Source organism: Bradysia coprophila (assembly GCF_014529535.1).
Source record: "Bradysia coprophila strain Holo2 chromosome X unlocalized genomic scaffold, BU_Bcop_v1 contig_117, whole genome shotgun sequence".
In the NCBI taxonomy this organism is placed as follows: domain Eukaryota; kingdom Metazoa; phylum Arthropoda; class Insecta; order Diptera; family Sciaridae; genus Bradysia; species Bradysia coprophila.
In genome coordinates, this window is record NW_023503292.1 from 629,052 (window position 1) to 649,680 (window position 20,629).

The window sequence follows — 20,629 nt, forward strand, 5'->3', positions numbered from 1 at the left end:
TAAAGAAAAATTCTTCCTTTTTATTTTTTGAAGTTTTCCGACTGTTTTTCAGCTTTTTTTGATTTATTTTTGTTTCATTATTACTTTTCTTAATTTTTTTTCTTCTATGCGTCCTATGCTTTGTTCCATTTTGCCCGCCATTATTTTCGTAATTAGGAGTGAGTTTTATAGTCGATTACATTCATCTACGAGTAAAAAAAAAACTTGAACAATACTTCGGCTGCAAAGTTTGATAAAATGTTTTACAGACCGAACTGGAAAAGAAAGTTTGCTTTTCAGAAACAAGGAACTTAGGAACTTACATTATAATATAACACTTCGTTGGAAGGAAATATTATCTTCCCACCAGGCAAATCCTTAACACATTAGAGTCCTGTTTGAGTAAATATTCATTACTTCCAACTAAACTCCAATCAGCTTAAAATTTCAATTTTATTTTTCAGTTTCATTCAATGAGCTGCGCGTAACAGTTGATTTCATCTGTCTACGGTGTATATTTGACATTTCAATAAATTAATATCTTTGTCGAAGTAGGTACAATTTCTAGAGTTTGCAGGAATCAAAATGTCCAACACTTGATTTTAGCTACATTCTCGACAAAGGATCCAAAACTTACATATTTTAGCCTCCAAAGTTGGATTACAGTGACTAACATACTAAAATCAGCCAAATTTATGGGATTTGGTTAGTTTTTTGATGTTTTTGACATTTTCCAGTGTTTTAAACGTCAAACCACATTAATTTAATACGTCTGTCCTTCTCACATTCGCTCGCGAGCGACATTTCGTGTTTTCTTTAATTTTCCACTATTTTTCAGAAGTTTCTTTAATTTTCACCGAATTTAAGGATTTCCTTAGCAAAGAATTTTCTTTTGGATGCGACAGCATTTTCGACGGCTATCTACCATTACGTGCGCTCGCATATGACATTTGCCCACTAAAACACCTCAAAAACATTGGCAAATTAAAATTCTACACAGTGGGTGGTTTCATAAAGTCAGTTCCCGTGGTGTTTATTTAATAAGCTCAAAACATATCTCTAGTGATTTTTTCGGTTTCTCTATTGTTGTATTTTTTCGACATTAAATCAATCAATTTTCAGTATTCGTCAGTAGACAGCTCAACTGACCAATTGTAATCATTTTCCTTTTTTTTACTGAAAGCGATACATTCATCGTCGTATATTAGTTAATTATTCATTTTTACAATATCCACCTTAGTATTAGCGGTGCTTTTTTCTTTTTTCATTACTTTTTTGATTGTAAGGCTCAACAATTAATGAGAAGCGCAATTGTGCAGTTCAGTGAAATGCTGACGAAAGTTTTAGACATATGGACGTTGAACGTGGTGTAGTATAAATGCTATGTACAATTGTAATAATAGTCGTATATAGCTCTCTATACACATTAAATTGAATGACTAAACAGTTCACATACTTTTCCTAAGTTTTTGCACAGCAATGACCCAACGGTGAAACGTATATTGCTGGACGTGTATATATGTGTAGAACACGAACTATTTATTCAAATGTAGACGAACTTTTTCCATTTTTATTTTTTCAATTGCAAAGAAAAATAATGACAAAAAAATCTCGATTTTCTAATCTAAGATTGTCCGCTCGGCAGTAGTCCGTTCAATGGGCTCTCTGTTAGCCCATATATCACTCAAGTTCTAGTTCTAAGAATTAGATAAGTGACTTACCTTGTAGAGCTCTGTAGGGCTCTGTTACTTTTAGCCTTTCGCATGCCTTTCGACACCGTCTGCTTGTAAAATCTATTACATAACTCGTCTTTGTCTCGGATCAACAAAATATAACACAAAATTTCGTTTTTTTAAACATTTTATCCCTGTTATGTCGAAGTAATATATTTTGCAATGAATGTTAAAAGCTTTGCATTGGGAAATCGGGAATAGTGACTGTCAAGTCGTATACCAGTTCTTAGAACAGAACGTTTAAACATTTCGTTAACGCAATGAAACCACCACACTTTAATTTCATATTTGTATCAGTCAAATACGAGTCGAAGACAAACTTCTTCACAAAATTCACGCCGTAAGTGCACTTCAGAATTTTAAGTGAACGAATGAACAACCAAATTAAACCAAAACATAAACGCTTAAGATAGGCCCTTCACACATTGCATTGAAATGCAATCACTTGGATTGGAACAATTGAACGTAGACATTTGAAATTTGTTAGATTTGTGTAAAATCTATACGATAAATTCAAACACATTTTGAATTAGTTTGAATCAGAAATAGTTCTAAAAATGTTGTAAAATCGTACGGAAACACGGTGACGGTACAATACAGGAAAGGAAGGGAGCGAAAAACCAAACACAAAATCAAACATAAAATAGTAATTTATGCAACTAGTTGTCACTAGATGTGATGTTATTGATAACCACATCGTTTGACAAAAACTACCACTTTCGCAACGTGTTGCATACAACGTTTTCTGCAACAAGCAGCGAAAAATGAACTTTTGCAATGCAAAACATAACTCTACCTTTAACATACATTCTACTGTAATAACGAAATATGGTATGAACGATCAAGTAGACTGCATTAATGTACGCTTCAAAAATTGGTTCACTGCGATTATATATCTCAGTAGCCGAATGGTTAGAGGTGTTGCTCGATAAGCATTGGGTTTTGGTGTCGGTGGATCGAAATTTGGTGAGGGCACAATTTTAATTTACGGTTAATGGTTCAGATATTCAGAAGGAGTGGTGAAGAGTAGATCCATTTCACCACTGGTGACGAAAAGCATATATGAAAATCCATTTCACAACTAGTGGTGAAAAGTAAAACATAGAAAACCATAGAAAAAAAGACCATTCGATCGCCACCCAGATCACGCATGAAAAAGTTCACCTTTCGCAGCGCAGTTGCAGAAACGTATTTTTATTTGCTTTTCTTTTCGTTTGAATTGAACCAACTTTTGTCTGGCTTCAGATGCAAGGCAACTATGGTCAAGGCCCTTCTTCGACAACATTTCATGTTCAGGGGTATACAAATAGTATGCCCTTAAAGTATTCTCGAATTCTTATCACACCAACAGTAGAAACTAATTATTTTTTGTCTCGACAAATGGGGTCACAGCCGCTATATACAGATTGAAATTATATCATATGCTTAAAACATATTCTTCCTAATTCCTCAGTTTCACTGGCTCATTATACATATATTATGTATGCACCTGCACATGTAGAATAATGTTTTGCATATATTCATTCGACAGCAACAAACCTGGTTACATTTTGTTGTTATTACGCCGAGTAAACCTGTTTATCGTTTATACGCGTTCATGTCAAAATGGAAAACGGGCTCCAACATGACACACCCTCGTTTGATTTGATCTTAAACTTGGGATTTGTAGCTACAACTCGTAATGATCGTTGATCAATATCTTTACACTTTGCTAATTCAATTTATCAACAAGCAAACAAACCGAATGTTATGCATTCACCAAGTACATTCTTATAGGTTGTTAACGGTTATGGTCAGTTGAAAATTATCTATTGAAACGAATATACTCATTTAGTTCACTTTGTAGTAGTAAGTGAGTTAAATGACTTTCTGAACTTTTTTACCTTAGTCGGTTTTCGTTTATAGTAATATTTTTAGAAGCAATATTACTGCAGACAATTGAGCGGAAATATTTTACATTTATATCAGTGCCAGCTAATACTTTAATTAAGAACGGCTCTTTCAACCATTTGTTGAAAAGACTGTTCTATCGACAGCATGTGTCTAAAGTATGCAGATTCTTTTTTAGAAAATTTATTTTGTCATAGTGACGTAACACCCACTGCACCCCATTTTGTCAGCCTCTTCGTCCTAACCAAGATAAATAAAAATGATTTAAGATGTCCAAGAGCTACAATCTCTGTGTGTCTACCGATATTTTGGATCTATATAATACAGAGGAAGGCAGTGAAATTTAGGCATCACTTTGCTTCAGTTGTTTTCCAGTGGACTCATCCAAACAAAAATTCTGTTACGCCGTTAAGTTTTTATACAAAGTAATATAAAGAGACACTCCATCCGAAATGGTACCAAATTGGCTCGTCACATACGCACGAAATGGTTGGATGGGTACTCTAAAAAGTATTCTACTCAAAACTGGCTATTTGCCGATTCGTCGGTTATCGAATTGAACAAGATTATTTCCATCAAGACGGTGGAGAATCATTGCGCATGCATGTAGCTATATTACACTCTGTGTACAGCTAAGCAGTTTTGTGTGTACGAGTGGATCAGCTGGAAAACAGCTGAAGCAAATTAATGCTTTTGTTTGTTTTCCACAGTATCTTAACAGTTCTCAAAAAATCATGAAAATTGTTTAAAAAAATTACTAAAATTTAAGAACTTTTAAGTACATTTTTTTAAGATCTCTAAAAATTCGTTTAAAACACGTCCTATTAGAGCGGTGTCAATTCTGAAAAATGTAAAGACAATAAAACATTGAAACGACAATCTATCTTCAATTTTTTTTGGTCCACTATCTGTGAATTCTTGATAATGTCATGATGAAATCATTTATACCTATCGCTGTAACATACTTAGATCTATTGCATTTGCCACTTACAAAATCAGCTCAACTCATTAAATTCCTTTAATTCCAGGATTTGAACGTGTAGCCGAAGAATTGATGGGACGCAGGAAATGGAAACTATATCAAGAAGTTCTTGCACGTTCACAATCGAATTCTATTCAAGCAAATTCAACAGATACAGGTAAACGAGGTCACACAAGACAAAATTATTGAAAATGCAGCAGTAGTTATCAGTCAAAAATAAAAAAGTTTCCCAACAGAAAACATTTGCAACAAGGAACAAACAATACAACAGGAACTAGACGAAGTCGACATAGAACAGGAGAAAAAGAGAGTGTCCGACAAACACATAAAAGACGAAGACGTGACAGAAACGGAACCAAGCGATATCACGAAAGAAGCATTAAGTAAGTAATTTTAGTTCGTTAAATTTTCGAGCGTAAGCTAGGAAGGTCGTGTAAAAAAAATACTAAATTTTGATTAAATTAAAGATTCTGTAGAATTGGACAAAGAGCAAACAAAAGTAAAAGAAAATTCCAGCAGTGCGTCAACTGATGACAAAAAATTACCACAATCAATTGACTGGAAACCACAAAATAAGTGTTATTTCTGCGTAGACGGTAAATTGGTCACCGTGAACGAACGAGGGGATTTTGTGACCGAGTCAGGTTCGGTGCAGTCCGAACCAGATCTCGTTAACAGAGTAATTATTATTATTTTTAAATAATATGAGTGGAGTTAAGGCAGCCGAAAAATTCACTTGTTTCTTTCTAGACATCAGTTGAGTCGGATAGTGACTCTAGTGATTGTTCTGATGCTGAAATTCAGGATCCCATTCTAAACACACCACCCAAATCCGTTACAGAATTATTGAGAAATTCGTTGTCACAACATAATATGACTTCTTATGAATCTATGGCTGCCCAGTTAGCTACAATTGCATCACTTAATGGCTTTCCTTCCATGTACCCTGGTAACGAGAAGATTTTGAAATTTTTAACCGAATTCCTTTTCATTCCAATATTTTCTCTTTTCTCTTTCGTCGAATGTGCAGGCCTTTTATACAATCAATTTGTTCAACAAATGCAATCGGCTCAAACTGAACCAGTGGCATCAGTTAGCAGTCCAAACGCGAAACCATCATCAAGTTCCACTGAATCAACAGCGGAGCAACCACTGGATCTTAGTGCAAAGCCTTCTAATGCTCCCATGTTTCACCAACACGATTCGAAACAGGTGTACAGGTAAGATTTTTTCGATCTTTTTTTTTATGTTACATTGTTGCCGATTTGTGCTCCGACACCACTTCTTTCAATCGAAACCGATTTTGTTAGTGTCTCGAAACGAAATTCGACTTATACAGAGTTTTTGCAATTGTGGGTTTAAGTTCAAAAATGGCCTTTAACGTTTTCGAGCGCCCTTACTTAAATAATACTTCTTTAAGGGCCCCCTAAGACATAAAGAACTTCTGCGATTCTAAATATGTGGTATAAGTTTAACTGACAAAAATTGCGTATTTTTCGAGTTTTACTGTCTCTCACAACACTGAATTGCGGAAGTTTTTTATGAATGTTATCTAAGTGTAAATGTTAATTACAAAAACGATAAATGAAATATAATAATTATGTGAAAAATCGTGGACTAGCGAGAGCTCTGGTTTCTCCATTTCATTTAACAAATTTAAAGAATTTGCTGAACAATTTTAGAGTTTCAGCCGACCCGCTTAAATTATCGGTATTAATCGCAACAATTTGCTGCGATTCTTACTGGTTTTCTTGTCTAGTAAGTCTGGTTTCCACTTAAAAATGATGACCGTGAAGGATTCTATTGGTTAAAATTCGCCTCTCTCGTTTTTTAACCAATCAGTGGAAATCGAACCTTAACACTCATCTTACTTTTTAAAATCAAATTTCCAACCACCGCTATTGTTAAAGCGTCATGTGCAATTGTTCTTCTTCAAGCAACTTTTAATTTATGGACCAAAGTTTATTTTAAATTAAAAAAAATCGGTAAACTTCAAAAAGCAATTCCAATCTTTCGTGCACGAGACACAAAAAAATTTATATTTTACTATAAACAGAAGGAATAGTATATGTGAGACAAAGAAAACAACTCTCTTAATTGAATGTGTAGCCATTTTCGACTCGGTTAAAGTTGCAGGTACCACGCCAAACTTTTAAGTTTTGTTTCGCTCACTTTTGCTTTGAGCTTCGAAAATTTGAAATGAAGAAATATAGCAATAATGTGTCACCGTAAAACTGAACCGTAATATGCCTCGAACATTCTATACAGACCAGTCGACGAAACTATTATTTATTTACTTTCAGATAATGAATGTTGTTCATTTTGCATTACATTCTTTCGGGGTGTATGATACTGACCTAAAAAGATGGTCGTTCGTTATGAATATCCCCTGTCACAATTTATACAAAAGCAAAAAACGAAATAAAGAAATATTTTTCCTTGTTTCATTAATGAATGCTCTGCTCATCACAAACAATTTTTTTCCATCTTTCTCTCTTCAAATTCATTATAAGTTCAATACAAAATAATTATGATATTCGGTCGGGATGATAATTAGATGAAGATACTTTTTCATTTTCTACTATTTCTCGGTGCATTTTTGCAAAACCAATGCGAAAAACCTTTTTTTTGTCGGTGTTGTTGTTCGCTCTTTTTTCCTGCAGACGTGTAGGTGTATAGATATATACATCTACTACTATATGGCCCTTTCCAGCAAAAAAGTGATGAATGTTGCGTCGATTTCCAGTGGTGCGAATTAATCCGTTCCACAAAAAACGCTTGCGGTCGACTCCGAAAAACCAGGCGATGGTGCGAAAGAGCTTCAGGTGGCGAAAAGGCAAACTCAGAAAATTTTTGAGTATCGGTTCATTTGACCATTCTCTGAAGGTTCACCACAAAAAAAGAAAAAGGATATAGAAAACAATATTACCAAAAAAAAATTACTTTGGAACATATTTAAGAAATTATTTAACTTTAACCTTAAATTTAAAACATCAATTTGAAGAAAAGTCGGAAAACTCTTATACGATTTGGAAAATTCAGAAAATCTAACTAACCATAAAAAACTTTGAACCTGCGTTTCACACCGCCCTGTCAATAATTCGACAAAGACACCTCTGCACTTTGAAGTGGTGTGGAGGGGAAGGGTGAGGTGGAATATTTAGTTTCTCCTTCAGACAACTATTTCTTTTTCAACTTCTAGAAAAATATCCATTTCCACTCAAAATCGACTATCAGGAACTTTGGTCACATACTAAAATTAAAGTCTTTACTTTTTTCAAAATGTTTTAATTTTATAATGATATCATGGATTGCACATAGTAGAAAGGACAAAAAAAAGGAACTTGTCTTAAAGTTCATCGATACAAGACTACATAAGTTTAGAGCTTTTTTGTGGTGTGGGTGAGAATGATCCACAGCTACTCGAAAATTTTCAGTTTTGGTTTTTTCGCCAAATGAAATGTTCCGGACCATGGTCTGGAAAGTGATTTTTCAGAGTATATATGGTCCGCTAGAATTTTCTGGTTCTAGTTCTACAATATTCTATTCGCATGCATAAAAAAGGTCTCTCTTAGCCCTTACAGAGCATTAATACTTCGGAAGATGTCCTTTAAAGTTGAAAAGGTACTGTAACCGCCGACCGCCGATGAAGTTAGCCATATGGTTTATATTGATGGTTCGGCATCTTTTCAATTAGCCAGACTTTATAATAAATTCAGATATGATTATTGTACATGCATACAGTGCACAAACATTTATGACAAGTATTATATTTTGAAGATAAGAATTGCCAAACACTGCCATACGAAAATGTATATGAAAAAAAAAATGAAAGAAAAATATAAACAGCTCGGTACTGTGTGTGTACTTCACCATTTTATTGATAAACATTTTAAGGCTAAAAATAATATACGGCGCTCGGTTAGCAAGCATTCACAAAATTACTCATTTTGGTACTTTATTTTCTGCACACACAAAAAAAGAGAATCTAAATAACATTCGTATATATATATATATACATATAAATGCATCGCTTTGTTTTGTGACCTACTTTGTAAAATTATCGTTCATAAATATACACATCTACATTGAATATACGTACGTATATTTGTACGAAAATGTTTCAAGCGAGTATATTCGACGAAAATGCATTTTTTTGTTTTCATTTGGTGTGGTTTGAACAAGTGTTTTATTTAACAAAAAAAATGAGTGTTTTAGTATCAATATTAATCATATAATGTGAACGAAGTACTATGAGCGCACTCGTATATATGTAGACATCACTTTTTATTCGGTTGACCTGCATACGCAACTGCAAATATTATGATGAGGCCATGAGACTTCCATTACCATATTTAAGATAAGGAAAAAAAATAATTTTTTTGTTTTCTCAAATTTGGTACATACACAAAACAATTATACGCCAAATGAATTACGGTCTCGGCAGTGTAAATAATGTGTTTCATGCAAATACAATATCTCGCCAGATGGGAAACAGCGAACATTTTTCACTTATCAAAATGCCGAAACGCATTTTAAGCTTTTCTGCTTTTTCAAAAAAACATTGTACATCTCCGTTCTCTCTCTCTCTCTCTCTATCGCTCTCTCGCTCACTTCGTGTTAAGATTTATATCAAAATAGCCACAAATGAATTCAATGCCCACAAAATTTATGAACCTTAAATTGCTATTTATATCGTTTGAATCAGTCGGGGTCGTTTACCACATATGACGATTTTGTAGACCAATTTTACTAATCTGTATGAATTAATCTCATACCAACCGACAACAACCTATTTGTGTTATTTTTGGTTTTGTACTTTTATCAGATTTTTCATCCAGTTAGTTGTGCGGAGTATATGTACAGTCAAAACATTTTTTTTTGTTGATAAAACTAAAGTCCCAAACACCAAAAATATTTTTCAAAATTAAATGGTCAGACAAAAATTATCACACAAACATCCCAAATTAAGTGCAAATTATACTAAAATAATGCAACCGATTCAATCAATTTATGAAATTCATTCGTTCATTCATGCTAATTTGTGTGGCCGTGTGTGTATATAATAAAACCGAGTACACACAATCCGAACCACCAGTTGAAGTCGATCATGAAACAATTTGTGCCATTGTGAGGAAGACATTTTTACTTTTGTTTATTGATTTACGTCGTCATGGTGCATTCAAAATCGAACTTGTAGGAAAAAAATTTTTATGACTTTTAACAGTATGGATGGATTTTTGTTAGTCAAGTAACTATATGTCCTCAAACTAAAATAATGCTTCAACATTGTACTAGGATGCATGCATATATCTAGATGGTGTGCATTTAAATAGCATATGATTGTGGCAAACTGCATCGTATGTACAGTACATACATTTACTTGATATGCAATTATGTCACACACCAGTGAAGGATATGGATATGGATTCAAAACTTTGCGTGTGACAACACGTTGCATGCATTTAGCATTTAATAATAATTGCGTGAAAATGGCTACTCTTTTTGGTGACATCACTGAATGAAGGTTATCACTAGCTAGTTTTGTACCTAACTTCCAAAAAGTTGGTGGAAAATGTTTTTTTTGAACGAGTTTACATCGGGCTCAAACCCGTATTCGATTAAGCTCTATCGGGCTTTGGGTTATTGCATTTCAAAAAATTTAATTCGAGCTGGGTTCGGGTCAGGTTCTCAATTAATTGTTTTTGTTCAGTCGCATATGAAGCAGGAAAACTGTTACGAAAATTGTTTTTCCTCAGGATTAAAAAATGTAATTCGGGTCGGGTTTCAGGTTCGTCTGGTATTTGAGTTCGCTTAAAAATCTAATTCGGACTAGGTTCGGGTCGGCTCAGTTTTCGAAAATTCTCGTTCTTCTCATCTGTATCATGTACTATGATCGGGAAATACTAATGAAAGAACAAAAGAACTTAACACGACCTTAAAATAAATCAACCGGATTGATTAACTGTAGTCTACAGTCTGTAGATGATAAGACAACTGTTTTGGTGTAATTTTAACTTTTCACCAAACTTCCTAGCTCGTGGCCAGTCGTGGTGAAAGCAACACTAAATGAAATTCAGCAAGGGGTCTGCAAATAAATAGACGAACCTGTGAACGTTTTTCAAACCTTCATAAGCCACATACCGACGCAACCTTTTGATTCTTCTATAGATACGAAGTGCAATGTGTCTACATAGTTTGTTGAATTGTAGATCAAATACGAAAACTATTCAAGGGGCTTAAGGTACTAACTTGGCAACATTCATTTCGTTTTTGCGATTCAACTTCTAAATCAGTTCCAAAAATTTGTTTTTATTATCACAATATAAATGCAATCCGACCCGTTATGAGTTTACGTTTATTTTGCCTCATACTCAGACAAAATTTATGAAGAGCTCTCCACTCTCGACATTCGCATATTCGTCTTACTATATTATGTGGTAAAGTGGCTATTCTCATTAAAACTAATTGGGACCTGGAAAAACTTCGTTATTTTTTAAAATAAATTCGAAGAGTTTTCACAGCAGTTTTCAAATATGCGGAAATGTTGAATCTATAATTGCAATGGGGAAAAAAATCTAAAATTCAATTTAACTTTTTTTATTCGAAGGTAAGCTAAGAGGAAAAATGCAACACTTAATTGTGAATTTTGTTTTTACATTTTTTCATTTAAATAACCACTTCACGTTAGTTTTCCCTTCAATGTAATTACGGCGAAATGCTACGTTAGTACCGACTGGTTGTTTTTTTTTAAATGTAACGCTGCATTTAACGGACAAAATATTCAGGAGAAATGAAACTATGTATTTATTTAAAAAAAAAATCGATCATTCGAATGCACGAAAAAGTAACGATGGATTTTTTTAAAAAACATTATTCAAAAGAAATGACAGGAGTTTTTTGTTGGTCCGTTGTTTTAATGAAAAATAAATGAGTTCTCAGAGAGAGAGAGAGAGAGAGAGAGAGAGATTCACGAATTGTATAGCTTGACAAATACCTGACGCTACAATTTTAAAACGAGAATGAAGTTTGGCCATTCAGATAAGCTAAAAATATCGACGTAAAACTTTATTGTAAGCAAAAAATTGTTCTACGTTATGTCTCGAAAATGCATCGATATTTATAAAATAAGTAAGTCTAAACTTCGAAAAGGCCGCCTACAAATAAATGCGAAGTGGCGTCCGCATATTTTTGATTTTACTCTGTTTCAAGGCATTAAAAAAATAAAAATCATTTAAAATTTACAAAAAAATACTTCCCTAGAACCACTTTTTGTAAAATTGATTTTTATAGAAATTGTAGGGAATTTATGAATTCGTAACCTGACAGTTGTCACCTGAAGAGTGGTCTATACGATTCGTGACTTTTAAGGTGACAACTGTCAAGTTGAGAATTCTTCAACTCACGAGAATCCACGTCCTGTGTCGAAATGCGTGAAATAGTCCTTCTTGATGGAGGATCAGAACCATAAACCCTTGGGACAACATTTAGGAAAGAAACTTGTGCTTTTCAAACTGGGATTTTTGTTTATCCTTAATAATTTGTATTTTGCCCATTGAACTAAAAAAAAACGAAATCGCCGAAGAATCGAAGTACTTGTCCTAAATAATATTAAAAAATCTAAAAAATTCAATTTTCGTAAGCAAAATGAACATTTTACAATATTCGAGTGCAATGATACATTACGTGCGTGTGTGTATAAATATATTAGCAGTCGTCTACGATTGCAATATACACCAACTCGAAATTAATCAAATAATTTCAATGACTCTTTAAACATTGATTAAGTGCATAAGTCACAATTGTAAAATTTGAAATATCTATAGTTGCAATGCCACAAATAAATTCTATTCATTCAAAATGCATCATAATCCTGCCATATGTCGAATATTTTGTGTGTTATATGTATATACATATACACAATCTATATCTACCCATCTATCCGCCTATCTGGTCGTTGTAATTAATGAACGAAGTGTACAAACACTGATGGAGACCATCCCTAATCTGCTGTTGCGTTATAACCTTTTAGATAAAACAAAAAAAAAACTTGAAAAAATATACTCGTTTTTACAACAGCAATTTAAAGACTGCAAACATTTATTTTGAAAAACATGTTGGCAAATAGTTTTTTTTGTGTAGAGAAATGATAAAAAAATATTATTTCGAAATTGCATTGTGTAAATATTGAACCAGACACTTTTATAAAAATGAATTTTATTAAAAAAAAAGAATTCTAATTGGGGTCATTTATATTGATTTTGCTATTAGATAAATTGCGAATAAATATATTTTGTTGGAATGATTGGAGGACGTTGATTTTTGTAGGCAATTGCATTTAAATTTGTCATAAACCATAATGTACACTGTTCGACTTTCATTAAATAATGTAGACAGACGAATTTCGTTTATTCTATATGTATAATATAGGTACTGCGTGTAACACCACATTATAAACAAAACAAAGCGAAAAAAAGAAAAATACAAGTAAGGTAGTTGTACTGAGAGTACCTTTCAATTATAAAGAAATAAGTTTGAACTTTGAAGGCTAATTTCAGATTAAATTTTTGTACACACACAAAATCTTCGTCTCGTCTCGTCTCAAGGGCACACAGTATTTTTCAGAATTTTTTTTTCTTTCCTTAGCTGGGATTAATGTTATGATGACTGAAATGAACCTTAAGTCTTTTTTAATACTTTGTTATTGGATTGCTCTATAAATATCTTCATAATATGCACTTTTCAGATTGAAAATTATCTGATTTTTGTGGTCGATTTTTACCTATATCACCGTTTTCCTTCTCCTCCTCCTCTTCTTCTTCTTCTTTTTCCTTCAATTCAGTGTGTTTCACTCAATATAACATTTAATGCGATAAATATCGATGGAAAGTTATCAGTCACTGTAATTGGTTTAATATAATCAACAAAAGTTTATCAAAAACACTACGGTAGATAGATATATATGTATTTTACTGAGCGTTAAGTACTTGATGGTTTATTATTGAAGTCGTAAGACTTGGATAAAGAATTAGCGGAATGTCTCAAGGGCATGATAAGGGAATTTTTTTTTTCTTAAGGACAAAAAAGCAATATGATATTTGAGAATCCGCAAAGGCGTTACTCAAAATGGAAGTGCATAAAAAACCAAGGTTTATGAATTTTTATGGGAATCTCTACCGAAAATTAAAAAAAAAGAAAAAAGAACGTCGACAGAGTCAAGCAAATATTGGTAATGTACCTGTGTTGTTTGTATTAAAGACATGCCACTAGATCTCGGACACGTTCAGTAAACATGAATTTATTCGAATGATCATTATTCACTACTAATGGGTAATTGAAGCCAACTCAAATGTGCCTGAGGCCGTTTGCAGTCTCGATAAATTCAAGTATGTGTGAAGAAGTCTGTAGCATTGGTATCACCATTTCTGATCACAACATTTCTTAAAGCAAACATCTTCCACAGACATTTTCTGGTAGTTTTCTTACATTTATGAAAATTTGGAATTAAAATTTCAGGTCCGCCTAGGATTACTTTTCGGTTTGCTAGTGACAATTAGGGATTAAAGAACGTATTTTAATTGCAGGGACATTTTTTTAAACAGTTCGAAATAAACTCCAAATGAATTAAGAAAGCAATAGCTCAGCGTGAAGATTCCTAGCTGGTGTGCTATAGGTCCCGGGTTCAAATCTCGTCAGGTACACGAAACATTTTCTACATAACATTCAAACATTTTTCATTTTACATGCTTTTCCACACGTATTTCGTGTCGACACATCAAAAATAATTTTCCTAACTAGGGACTTCGTCGCTTATCTCCCACGACGTTTAGGAAAAATGTTGTTCGTAACTTATGCTTATGAGAAACTCTCATTCTCTAAAAATGCATTTTAGCACGCGTTAGGTCAATAACTGTTAACAGTTCGAAATGAAAGTAATTCCGAACGGATTAAATATTAACTCCAAAAAAGATTCCGGCGCGTACTGTACTCTTTAATATATGAAAGATTTAAATCTCGGTCCATATTTCTATCTGTCTATGAACGCCTGTACGTTTCGAAGTTTATAAAAATTCGGTTCCATTCTGAGGGCATACCGTAGAACAATTTTTTTGTTTAGAATCATGTTTTAGGTCGAATAAAAAAAAAATTGTGAAGACTTCCATCCCCCATTGGTGATTCGAGAGAAAGTTTCAGCAGTAAGATAGTTTAATAACATGAAGATCCACTGAGTTTTCTTACAAAAAGTACTCGATTCAACCAAAATTAGTTACATAATCACGCGTAAATTTTAATCGCTGAAACTGTGAGACTCTTACGAATTTCGTTCAGGAAGGGTTATGATTCAAACAAAATTTTTAATGTCAATAAAACTCTAACCCAGTTCAATGACTCAAAACGTAAATAAATATTTTCGGAATTGATAACAGAAAATAACTCGACAAAAAAAATTGTTTATAACACACCACACCAGTTTTTTTTTCAGATTGCGAGTTTATTGGCATCTGCAAATGTCTAAAAAAAAATCGTCTCGTAATTTTTCTTATTTTGTTTGTTCCTATATACTATGTTAATACATAGATATACCTCGTACACAATTTTTGAAACAATTCGCCGATTTAGTAACAACGTTTTCGGATATATAAACATTTTTTCCCTACATATATATGTGTACCTTTAGCTGAAGCATCACAGACTATATGGGGGAAAAAAGGTAGACGATTTTTTTTTATTATTATTTTTATCGTTGATGGATGTTAGTATATTTCGTTAAATATAAATGTGTCGCATTTCGACACCGCGTACACAATGGAATGTCTATACGGTTTGAATGCAAGGAACTGATATCGAAATGAGTCTTAGGTTACGAAATATTCGTCTAATTTATTTAGAACGAACCATTATTATCAGCTCAATAAACCGAGCACAAGGTCTTTTATCAAAAAAGTTATTAATGATATGGTGCTGGAATGATGATTTTAAATTTTGCAAAAATTCGTCATTATTATCGATGCGTCGGAATTGTTATTTATGCAACTAGTTGCGAAAAGTGATAGTTTTTGTCACTAGATGTGATGTTATCAAACGAGCGAAGCGAGAGGTGGTTAGAGGAGTTGCTCGATAAGCATTGGGTTTTGGTGTCGCTGGTTCGAAATTCAGGGCAGGGCAGAATTTTTATTAACGGTTAATGGTTCAGATATGCAGAAGGAGTGGTGAAAATTAAATCCATTTCACCACTAGTGACGAAAAGTAAAACATAGAAAATCATAGAAAAAAAGACCTTTCGATCGCCACCCAAATCACGTATTAAAAAGTTCAGTTTTCGCATCGCAGTTGCAGAAATAATATTTGCTCAACTCAGTGACAAACTGCTCGAATCTTGTCTTCCTAATCAAAATAATTACATTTTGGCATTCTTCTATGTTAACCAACATATAAGTAACGATGACGATCAAACATTATTTTTAGTATTTATATTTATACTTCAATCAAAAATGGCCAGATCCTTTCAATATAAACATTTTTTTTCGAGATTCGCACCACTCATATTTCAATCGTTCTCTTTTTTCGACGATCATGATGAGAAATTTTTTTTTTTAATTAAAACATTTGCAGAGCATTTGCTGCGACTGAGCCCCGTACCAACCCGTATATCTATTGCGTACGTGACCCTAGTGCGTCTGTCCCCATACTTTGCCCGTAAGCCTTTTGCATGAAATCTGTACATCTTAGAAATTGCCCTTTCAAATGTAACATAAATTTCAAATTGTCCTAAAATTTTAATTTATTGAGTATAAATATACAAAGGACCTATAAGCGGCCTCAGTCCAAGAACCTAAATATACAAATTTGTCAACAACATTCTATTCGGTACAAATAAAACAAAAATTAGCAAAGTTTACTCGAGTTATATGCAAAAAACACTTAGGGCCGAGTAGCCTTTCACTTCTTGGGCCCTAACTCACGGTCCATTCAACCGATTTAGAAAAAACTTTTTTTTTCTGAAATGGTATCGACAATACCTATCGTTTGCCGTTTCATTTACATTTCCATCGTTTATGTTGCCGTAGATATCTCCAAAAGACCTTACAACACTTAGACGGCCCTAACTCACGAGGGGCCGACTCGAAAATGCCCATCTTCGAACTTAGCCTCACTATTTCAATTACCTTTCAGGGAAAAAAAAATTGAAATCGGATTTGATTTACTCAAGATATCGACGTGACGGACAGAAGAACAGACAGACAGACAAATTTTTTTATTGCGGATTCGTTATCGAACACTTTGCCCTTACCGTCTGTTTCGAATTCCAACAATTAGACATCCATCGTAATCCTATAAGGCCCTTTGTACTTCGTACAGGGCTAAAAACGAGTACTAAAATATCGCAGCTGCATCGTATCATTTTCTTCACAGTTCAAGTCAACCTGCATATAATTTTAAATTAAATTGAATTGTGCCAAACAATCGGTTGTTTGTGTGCCTTTTACTTTGTACTGTGAAGACTTTTTGTATTATTGGTCGTGCTTCAAAACAAAATTCGTTAGAATTTGTTGTAACATCTTTTTTCTCTTGTATTCCAGAGCCAAACCACGCATGTCAACTGTACCAGGAAGACGAACGTATACGGAAGAGGAGCTTCAAAGTGCCCTTCAGGATATTTTGAGTGGTAAACTAGGAACGAGACGGGCAGCTGTTCAATATGGCATACCCCGATCAACATTACGAAATAAAGTGTATAAACTTGCAATGGAACAGAAACGGGAGGCAACATTATTGCCACCAGCGACTGTGTTAGATTTGGACAATGACAATGATGACAATGAACTTTCGGGAAATGAAGACGACAAAGACATAGAAAAAGCGATAAGTAATTGTATGGGTCAGGCGAACGTACTGAGATTATCATCTCGATCGTCCACGTCGGGAATGTCGAACTTTCCGAATCCATTCGATAACAGTTCACTGAAACAAGATGTCGCAAAAGAACCATCCAAACCTCCCACTACGTCAACACCACAGACACCACAAACACCGCCAATAATAAACAATCCATGGCTGGACCCCGTTGTATTACAAAACCTTATTCTCGGTGGTTTTATGCAGCAAAAGTATGACGATCCTGCATTTCAAGAACTCTTTCGAAACCTATTGATACAGCAGCAGGAATTGATGAAAGAACAAATGAAAAACTCACTAGGAACGAACATCGATGCGGTGAACAATGGAAATCCAATTAATCCAGATGTTCGAAATATAATGCACAATTTTTCATTGCTACATCATCAGCAAATGCAAAATCGAGCAGTCAAACGAGAAACGCCAGAAACAACATCATCTAATGATCCCGGTGAGGATGCTGCTGTGATACTTAAAATTCCGTCCTTCAAGCCATTAGTAGGATCGTCGTCTGGAAAGAATGGTGACAATAACAGTGACACAGCCTCACAAACAACACCACCAATACCATCACGTAGTCCACTCAGTCACAATTCGGACATGTCGCCATCAATACTACGGTCTGCCAACGACTCACAATCACCTCCAATCAATGTTGCCGGTAAAAGTCAACTGTCGCTGCGAGACGTTATTGCGAAAAGCATAACGCGAACATTCAATCAACAAAGTCCCGATCTTGTGAGTAAGCCTTCTATGGATCACATTGAGCCGTACAAAGGTCCCAGCATATCGGTTATTAAAAATTTAGGTGGCACGGATATATCGCGATTCGCGACCAGTCCCAACATGATGGGATCGATGAATTCTAATGCCAATATGCAATCGGTCGGTATTGGTGGCAAAGGAACCCGTCCAAAGCGTGGTAAATATCGAAATTATGACAGAGATAGTTTGGTTGAAGCTGTCAAAGCAGTTCAGCGCGGTGAAATGTCTGTGCACAGAGCTGGAAGTTATTATGGTGTACCACATTCTACATTAGAGTATAAAGTGAAGGAAAGGCACTTAATGCGTCCTAGAAAACGAGAGCCGAAACCCCAACCATTAGATGGTTGTGGGACCAATTCGTCGCTAACAATAAAATCCGATGACATAACGGCATCTTCCTCATCAGGTATGAGAGCTATGGACAAAAGTAAACCGCTGTCAACAAAGTCGACTAAATCATCTTCCTATCCAGCCACACCTCCAAACGGTCTCAAAATGGGAATGTTTGATCCAGCACAACTCCAATATGGTCCACATTTGTTTTGGCCACACCCGCCTGGATATTCTGGATTACCATTAGATTTCACACGATCTCCGGCCACTGGATCAACATCCGCATTTCCTGCAAATGCTGAAAGTTATTTTGCCTCACAAATGATGCATAGATTTCAAGATGACGCCCGACAAAGTGGCGTAAGTAGCTCAATGGCAAAGTCAACCACCATCAGCAACCAATCAAAATCAGCCCGAGAACTTGCCGAAAGTCTTTACGACGGTGCAAGTACAAACGGTTCGTTTCTCGACGGCATCATACGACATAGTTTAGATCGCAAAACTGGTGATACTTCACACGGCACACTGTTAGATCAATTAGTGAAAAATAATCGACATTCCGATGAAGGTTCGAGCAAACGACCGGGTAGCCCAATAAATTTTGCTCAGTCGGAAATAAAACGCGAACGAGCTAGTCCGTCATCCGGCGAAACCGATAAGGATTCATGCGATTACGAAATACCAAAAGAATCGGTCGAAACACTGATGAAATATCGGGAAATTTTGAAGCAAGGATCGGACGAAAAGTGTCTGAAAAGTTCGGTAGAAAATTTAAACGGAAATTCACCCATAAACAAAGTGACACAACATTCTGAAAAGGACGACAGTTCATGAATAAATCAATGATCAATGTGTTCTGGTTCTTAATGCAACAACAAATATTTTTTAAAAAAATATCAGCAAAATATTACAAAAAAATTAAGAAATTTAAAAAATTAAAAAATTACGAACTGAAAGAACTACTAAATAACAAACATAAAAACAAAAACATGCAACAACACCTATGGCAAAGGTATATTTTCGTATACGTAGTTTAAAATTAAAAGAAGAAGAATAAACACAAATTAAAGTGTCGTGAAAAAGTTAAATGAAACAAGAACAAAATTTATGACCTCGTTATCATTTTTTTTTGTTTTGACAATCGACAAATAGGCTCCTGTACAAAAGAGGATATTTCTACAACAAATTCTATATACAACAACTCCATTAAATATACAACAATATCATCAATCAACATCTAACATCAACAACAACAACATAGAAGAAAAACTACAATATACTGGATACTGTTTTTTAAGATATTTACACCATTCTACGATATATTTTGAAGAAAAAGATAAAATTTATTTCAAATTTGATCGACCGCCCTAATCAGCCCTTAAAAAAACAAAAAAAATTTTTGGTGTGGGAAATCGTCTTCACAGAATAATGAAACATTTTCCCGAAATGTGACTAAACCATAGTTTATCAAAATTTAAATATTAAAAAAAACGAGAAAAATCATTAAAAAATATTAACAAAAAAAATCATTAAAAAATATTACATATAAAAAATACGTCTGGCTATGATCTTCTTTTTTAGGACAAAAAAATACCATTAAAAAAACTAAAAAATTTAAAAAGAAAGATTAACATTTTGTACAAAAGCATTTAAAAACTATACTAAAAAAAACTTTTCGGTGTTCAAAATTTATAAAAAAAAAATAAATAAAAAAGTAACTTAATGCATTCCATATACACATTTATATGTTTGACGTTTACATACCTAAATGGAAGAAAAAAATCAAAAAATTCACATTCGATGTTAAAAGTTACAATTAAGTCTTAAATGTTTCCATTATTCGTAATTTATCCTTATGTAATCATTTAAAAAAGAAAAAAAAATAAATATATGTGTGTGTCTTTACGTCGCGTATACCTCAATTTATATTTAAAACAAAAATATCTACTAAGTGTATCAAAAAGAAAAGAAATTTAAAATAACACCCATCAAAATACTAAAAAAATTTAAATTTAAAAATCGTCCAAAAAAAATGTTTCAACAAAGTATT

At 33.9% G+C, this 20,629-nt stretch overlaps 1 protein-coding gene across 6 annotated transcripts in view; it reads left to right on the plus strand.

The window, feature by feature from the left end:
• The window catches only part of LOC119067075 (mushroom body large-type Kenyon cell-specific protein 1), a 59,816-nt gene extending 39,754 nt beyond the window's left edge, over positions 1-20,062 (plus strand). For 3 of the 6 annotated variants that reach the window (XM_037169814.1, XM_037169816.1, XM_037169815.1), the window contains 6 exons: positions 4,631-4,741; positions 4,810-4,967; positions 5,052-5,263; positions 5,335-5,533; positions 5,615-5,804; positions 17,166-20,062. In XM_037169814.1, the coding sequence (XP_037025709.1) occupies positions 4,671-4,741; positions 4,810-4,967; positions 5,052-5,263; positions 5,335-5,533; positions 5,615-5,804; positions 17,166-19,413 (3,078 nt within the window). In that variant the 5' untranslated portion in view covers positions 4,631-4,670 and the 3' untranslated portion in view covers positions 19,414-20,062. The remainder of the gene's footprint in view (positions 1-4,630; positions 4,742-4,809; positions 4,968-5,051; positions 5,264-5,334; positions 5,534-5,614; positions 5,805-17,165) is intronic. The other 3 variants (XM_037169811.1, XM_037169813.1, XM_037169812.1) reach the window with 1 other exon arrangement.
• Positions 20,063-20,629: the final 567 nt, after the last annotated feature.